This window comes from Tupaia chinensis, unplaced genomic scaffold (assembly GCF_000334495.1).
Source record: "Tupaia chinensis unplaced genomic scaffold, TupChi_1.0 Scaffold000426_1, whole genome shotgun sequence".
NCBI classification, from domain to species: domain Eukaryota; kingdom Metazoa; phylum Chordata; class Mammalia; order Scandentia; family Tupaiidae; genus Tupaia; species Tupaia belangeri.
In genome coordinates, this window is record NW_006159931.1 from 2,210,967 (window position 1) to 2,218,398 (window position 7,432).

The 7,432-nt window shown below is 50.3% G+C and overlaps 1 protein-coding gene across 1 annotated transcript in view; it reads right to left on the reverse strand.

Moving 5' to 3' along the window:
• The window catches only part of CCDC149 (coiled-coil domain containing 149), an 80,558-nt gene that overhangs the window by 24,098 nt on the left and 49,028 nt on the right, over nt 1–7,432 (reverse strand). The window contains exons 6-9 of the mRNA XM_027774376.1: nt 6,623–6,647; nt 6,209–6,381; nt 5,359–5,431; nt 3,617–3,701 (exon numbers count right to left, since the gene is read on the reverse strand). Of these exons, the coding sequence (XP_027630177.1) occupies nt 3,617–3,701; nt 5,359–5,431; nt 6,209–6,381; nt 6,623–6,647 (356 nt within the window). The remainder of the gene's footprint in view (nt 1–3,616; nt 3,702–5,358; nt 5,432–6,208; nt 6,382–6,622; nt 6,648–7,432) is intronic.

Here is a 7,432-nt window from a genome sequence, read left to right on the forward strand (position 1 = left end):
GGGCCAGAGACTTAAGGTCAGAGATAGACTGCGGGGTGGCCGGGAGGCTGCATCCGTGCTCTTCAGATAGCAGGTCCTGAACTGGGGGTGGGAAACAGACACCTCACGGGTGAGTTCTTCAGGAACGCTCGGTGCAAACCCTTGTCAATTCTTCCTGGATAACCACACGCACGTTCCCCGCCTCTAAACGCTTCTATATTGCACTGGGAGTCCACCTCAAGTGTCAAAGTGAAAGTGAATAAAACCCGGGGAGGGGGTGAGACGGAGAGGAGGAGCTCCTCGTGGACTCAGAGCAACGACTTCTTTAAGAGGGTAATAATTGCTCTGTCAAGTACTTTACTTATTTTTAAAGTTTATTTCTGTACTTCATGTGTGAGACAAGAAAGAGAGAGACAGAGACAGAGACAGCATCCCAACAGGATCCTGACAGCATGACCCATCCCAACCTTTGGCCAGCTCAGATCATGGCATGGCTGTCTGGGATACTCAAGAGGGCTCTGGACTTGAACTGGGAACCTTCCCACTTGGGTTTGCTTTGCAATGTGTCAGCTTTCCCACTGCTCCATCACCTGGACTCTCGTCTAGTATTTTAAACCCTTTGATACCAACTCACTCACTGAGACTTAAAAACTGAAAGAAAAGGAGCCAGCAGGTGGCATGGTGGTTAAGAGTGCTGGACTCCCACATGACCAATGGTAGTTTGAGTCCCAGACCCGGTGGCTTTCACTTTCCCTCCCTCTCTCTGTCCCTCTGTGGTCAAATTAAAATAAATAAAGTTAAATAAAATAATTTTATTTAATTATTATTAATAAAATATTAATTTTAAAAATTGAGGGGAAAAAACCCTGGGAAATATTATTTATTTCCAGGTCATAGACAGGAAAATGAGATGCAGAAGGGGTGAAAACATTGGCCGGTGGTCACGTGGCTGGGAAAATGACGATGAGCCCCAGCCTGAGTCCCCAGTTTCCCACAATGCACCACCCCGGCAGGTGCCACGATAATTTAGGAGATGACTAACATTTAAAATACGTTTTGTATTGGGGCCAGCAGCTGGCGTAGTGGTTAAGGCACCGCATTCCCACGTGGCCAATTGTGGTTTGAGTCCCAGACCCGGCCACTTGAAACTCACTCTGGGCATGTGTATGTGCATGTCCGAAATCCCAGAAGGAGAATGGAGGAGAAGGGACTGTCGTGTGGCCATTTCCTCTAAGGGATGATTTCTCACTTTCTCTTTCTCTCTGTCTCTCCATTGATCAAATACACCCAATAGCAAAAATCTCTCTCTCTTTCAAAAAGGAAAAAAGTCTTGTATTTTCACCGTGTGTGTTCACTTGAAGGCGTTGCAGAAGAGTATCCGTGACGTAACAAACCAGCGCGTCCGTAGATGCGGCTACTTAGGACGAGACCAAGTGAAATGAATCACTTGAGAATTGATTGAAAGGAAACATTAAGCAAGTAAAAGCATCCCCGTGATATAAAGATCATCAATATTTCAAGGCAGGTGTGATGCCTACATCTTGGGAGAGGGAACAGGACGAGGGCAAGGTGCTCCTGGGCTCGATCCTCCACAAACCTCCGAGTTGCAATCATGGTCAAGTTCGGAACGAACCCTGACCACGTGCACAGGGTGGGCTCACAGCAGGGTTCAGACCAGCGGAAGTGGCACGACTAGTGTGAACACCTTGCCCGGGTGAATTTCTGCTGACAAAGTGCCAGTTGTCTAGGGAAGGTTTTGATAGAAAAGTATTTATTTCGTTCAGTTTCAAAAACGGTCGACTTAAAAGAGCACCATTTCTAATGACCCTCCGTGCCACTTACAGATATAAAGGGATATCCCACGTGCGGCGGGCCTGGTTTAGAACGTCGTGGGGTGAGCACCTCTTTTACCCCAAATACACTTCGGCTAATATCAAGTCCAAGTTCGTGGCTTCTTTGGCAGTACCACGCCATGATGAGTAATGCGAGAACACCATCTCCTAGAACCACCATGACTTTTCCACGTGTGCTGCCGCTGAAACGCTAACCCCCCCCATCCCCCCATTTACGTTAGGCTGGGCTCAAAATTGCTTGAGAGGCCCCCGGCCCCTGGCAGTGTGGACATGATCTGACCACAATCCTCCGCCTCTTCTCTGCCGCCTTTGCCACCCCGGGGTCACCCCAGGGCCCCTGCCCGTGCACTTTCTGACTCTCAATATTTGATCTTCAAGCCTGGCGTGGTTTTTGTTTGTTTGTTTTTGATGTTTTAGTTTATTTATTGAGAGAGAACGATCCCTACCCCCACCCCCAACAGGGTCTTCACCAGATCTTGGCGCACACGCACACACATGCACCTGGCATGTCCAGGCAGACCTCCACGCATGATCCTGTGACCTTCCCGTGAAAGTGCAGTATCCCAGGGCACTGAGGTGATGCTACCCCAATGTGGCCAGCTTCATGTTGGGATTTTTAAAAATAAACTGCTAGGGCTGGCAGGTGGCGTCATGGCTAAGGCACTGGACTCCCACATGGCTGATTGTGGTTCAAGTCTCGGACTTGGTGGCTTGCTTTTTCACTTTCCCTTTCTCTCTCTCTCTGGTCAAATTAAAAAATAATAATAAATAAGATAAAATAAATCATTATTTTTAAAACAAAGTAAACTCCTATAGGGTGTGTGCACTCTGTCCACAACCCCAAAGAGGGCCGGCTGAGCACGCTCTACCCGAGGCTTCTGCTTAGAGCTGAGCTCCAAATACTAAGTGTCAGACGCATGCTAGCTGCTGTTTATTCCCCTGGACGGTTCCTGAAAGATCATTCTTTCTCATTGGAATCGACACGAAGGAGGAACAAAATTGCAATCAATAGAAGCTTCTTTGAAAAAGGCACATGTGCCATGATAAAATGATTTCAGCAGCTATGGGATTTTTTCACCCCCCTCAGATCGTAGAGGCCAGGAAAAGGAGAACCTAAGGAGGGTGGAACACACCCTGAGAGGTGCTGAACTAGTGATCAGAGCAGAGGGTTCCTGAAAGGAGAGCCCGGCGTAGGGACTGACCCACGCGGGACCCAGTCGTTAGAAAAATCCTCTCCTGCACTGGTTCCGAAAGCGGAGTCCCTGAACCAGCGTGGCATCACCCGGAGGCTTTTCAGAAACACGCATTTTCAGGTCCAACCCCAGAATCAGAAACCCTGGGGTGGGGCCTGGTAACGTGTGTGTGTCTATTTTTTAAAGATATATTTATTTAATTTTATTTATAATCATTATTTTTTTAAGCTTGCTACAGGGCATATGCCCTCATCCAGAGAGAGACAGAGAGAGAGAAACAGAGAGAGAGGGAGAGAGAGGGAGAGAGAGGGAGAGAGAGGGAGAGAGAGAGAGAGCCATCTACCAGGTGTGAGACTTGAACTGTGGTAGGCTCTGTGGGAGTCCAGTGCCTTAACCACTGCGCCACCTGCCAGCCCAGTAATCTGTGTTTTAACAAGCCCCCTAGGAGATTCTGATGAAGGTGGCAGTTTAGAAGCCACTGTGCCAAGGAGTCTTTGGTTCACAGTCCACAAAACCAGCGCTTGGATAAGATGTGGACCCACGGGCCGGCACTGCACACTCTCGTGGCCCTCCCAGACCACCAAACCCTACCTTGCTTTGCAGACAGGACTCCCGTCAGAGCACTGCTGTTGGATTTACCCTGGCCCTTTGAGTTTTTCCGTCTCTCGAGCGCGTTCTAAAGCAGCATGGGGAGAAAATAAAAATCTCTGTCAGAAAAACCAGTCGTGGAGAAACACCTCGTTACGGTAGATGTGTCCTCCTGTCAGCCCAGGAGAACCCGCTGTAAACTCCAAATGCTGGCTCCAAAACCATTCACGACGCTGAGCTTCTGACCAAGAGCTATGATTCTTAGAAACCTAGTAAAGAGGTATTGTTTAGTTTTTGCATAGCTGGATGATGACAATTTCAGCCTCCCCTCATAAAAGGTGCTCAATGAATGTTTGTTGAATTAAGTCAAATTTGAAGAAAAGAACACAGTTTAGCATGTGAAGTCACCAGTTATGAAAATCTCTACTGAAGACACGTGAGGCGGGGAGCTGGTTCATTTTCATGTCCTGATGGTGGTATCTGGGTGGATTCTGTGTCTGGGCTGGAAAGAGAGCCACGATTGATTAGTGATGTCTGCTATGGCTGATCGATTAGTGATGTCTGCCACGGATACAAGATTAAGAAAGTGCATGCGTGCCACCCACATATCATTCCTAGCAGCAGACTCTTGCATCAAAATTGATACATAGTATATAGCCAGGGCTTGGCACACAGAACTGAGAAAAAGTTGTTAAGCAAGTGCACCCACGCATTTAAAAAAATTATGTATTAAAAGCTGTACTATTCTTCGGCGGCATGAATATATATAGATTGGTGTAAACTAAAGCATGGCCCCCACAAAACAGAACAGCACGGAGACTTCTGAGAACAAAAACGAATGCCAAAAGCCAGGAAATGAGTAGTTTCTCCCAAGCTGTAAAACTTCACCCTCAGGAAGAGAAATCAATCTATTTTCAAAGCAGAGAGACCCAGGAGATTTTTCTAATTATAACACTTACAACTAACATCTGCAGAAATAGATATTAGCCAACGAATGGTGCTGGAATGAGACGACGTAACAGTGGGGAGAATGAAAACATCCCGTCCCTTTCGGTGTGACGTGAACATCATCGTGCAGCTTGCGGCTGCCCCATCTAGGCTTCCGCGCCCCTCGGAAACCATTTCCTGATAAATGAGTATAGGGCGCATCGCATCTGATGACTGAACACGTTATGGAGAGAATGGGTAAGAAGCCTAAGTTCCTCTGCACCGAGGCTGCAGAGTGGACGAGGCTGACTGCTGGTCTGGGTGCAGAGGGAGCTCTTGCAAAAGCTTCTGCGGTGGTGTTTGTTGTTGGGGGTTCGACTTTATGGGTTGCCCCCATTAAAGCTCTTACTGGACTCTCTCTGGGAGGGCGGGCAAGTCCTAAGACAGCTTTGGCACATTAAAGAGAATGAAAACAGAATGGCGTGGGAACCAGCAGTTAGCGTAATGGCTATGTCGCTGGACTCCCACGTAGTCGACCGCGGTTCGTGTCCCGGACCCGGTGGCTTAAAACTCACGCCGGGCGCGTGTGCGTGCGTGCCCAAGATCTCAAGAGGAGAATGGAGGAGAAGGGATTGCGGCGTGACCATCCCCCCTGGGGGGTGATTTCTCACTTTCTGTCTCTATGTCTCTCTCTGTCTGTCTGGCGAGCGCACGCGCCCTACAGTGAAAATCTCTCCAAAAAAAAAAAAAAAAACCAGAATGGCGTGTGGCTGCACAGCACCGAGGCCCCCCCCATCCGCGGCGGCACGCCTGGCTACCTTGTATTTGGCGATGTTCGACTTCAAGAGGTTGACCTCTTCCTGGAGCTGCTTCAGTCTCTCCTGCAGGTACCTGGGGAAGGACGCAGAGCTGACAGTGTGGGGGCGCCGAGGGAAAACCACGCCGCGCAGTGCTGGGGCCTCGGAGACGTCAGGACGTCAGTTTGTGTCTTTCTATGCAAAAGGACATCATGACTCCCACCACCCGGGGTAAGGGGAAGGGAGGAGAACCTTGTGCCAGACATTCTTGCACACACGGCCTCACCTCCTCTCCACAGAGGGGGGCAGGGAAACGTGCATGTCTGTGACCTTGCCTTAAACGGATGCGATCAAGGTCGAACATGCCCGAATCACAGACGCCCCCACTTTAAAACACCCTCGCAGATCCCCGCAGGGGGATCAGCACGGTTTTCGCATAATTCTCATTAAGATGATTCCGCCGGGAGCGAGGCAGGAGGAGGCGACCCCAGACAGAACATTAAGTTAGACGCATACACGCTGAAATCTGCCTGGGGGAAAGAAACAGCTCCGGGAATTTCTCAATTTATTTTCTTATTCTTCGCCTTCTCCTTGATAGCAGTAACAAGCAGCTCTCACGGGTTCCTCCCTCTGGCCCCACCAGGGAGGCTGTGGGGAAGGGGAGAAGGGGGTATGTACGTGGCCATGGAGGCCTGTGGTGCTTCTCTTCTCCCGGCTACACCCGACATCGATCTCATCGCTTTGGAGCTGTGACTTTCTTTCCACTTGTCAGACAGTTTTCTCAAACGCAAACAGGGCTGCAGATAACGCCCAGCCTGTAGGGCCAGGAGAGCCGCGTCCGCCCAGCGCAGGCGAGAGCCTGGCTACTTGCCTGTTCTCCATACACAGGGCGTCCACGTCGATGATCCGGTTCTCGTGCCCACCCAGGATATGGTTGAGCTCCTGGTTCAGCCTCTCCACTTTGTCCTGGTAGGAAGACCCCTCTTCCTTAACATCCTGAAGCTCATCCACAGAGGCCTGCAAGTCGTGCTCCAAAGACTCGATCTGAAACCACAGCAAGCGCCCTTACTCACAAGGTTCTTCGAACGGCAGCTTTATAGCTGGAGATGGAGCATTCTGCTTGGTTGGCTGGCTTTGTGAGAGCTGATTAATACCATCCGCGTGCTACAAACCCATACCCATCACATGCTGGAATGCAACAAGGGCTAAAAGCCGGGGGCTGCCTTCCTGCCAGACACTTACCGTACCTAAGCTAGCAGAGCCGAGGTGGCTTGGGAGGCCAGACCTGAACCCTGACCCGCTGGAGCACGCTCTGAAGATGCAGGCTCACAGGGGGCCAACCCAGGACTTGGCAGTCGGCTGCCAGTGTCTTGCAAAGACACGCTTTTTCAAATTCACTCTAGGCCCAGAAATCTTGTTCTGCTCTTCAAAACCAATTAGTCAGAGGAGGAAAATGAAGTCTGGGCTCTCTTAGCTGCTCCCTAACTAGGGCTCGGTATCCGCTGAGATTCTGCCTAAGAAGCATTGCTCAGCGTTTCGGCAGAAACTTGCAAATTAAGGCCAGTTTGTCACACTTTGTTCCTTCCTTGTCTCTCTGGGGTAGAAGCAGAGCTTCCTGTGTTCAGGACTGGGGCACCTAATGTAAGGGAGCAGAATCCTGGGAGCCGGAAACCCAAGAGTCAGTGTGGGGACGGGGCAGAGCACCCAGGAAGTGAGCCTTCCACTTGTTCCTGCCCCACCCCTGCCTCTGACTTGTTCCCTGGAAGCCCTGTCCTCTGAGGACCAGCAAGTACAGTCTGTTTTCTCTGTCTGTGTCCAGCTGTATAAATGCACCCTGCACCCCCCACTCTTCACGTCTCCAAAGTCCATTTTCTTTCATGAGTAAGAAAGACAGAGAGACAGAGAGACACAACAGCTCCCCAGGCTGCAATCCATCCCCAGCCCACCCTGGATTCTGGGCGCATGCACATGCAGCACAGTTGGGGAAGTCTCTGGACACAAACCTGAATGTCTCCACAGAGGTCAGCCTCGCAGGGCACTGGGCTGCCATTGCACCAGCGCCCGCCCCCCACACCCCACCCTTAACAGACAGGAG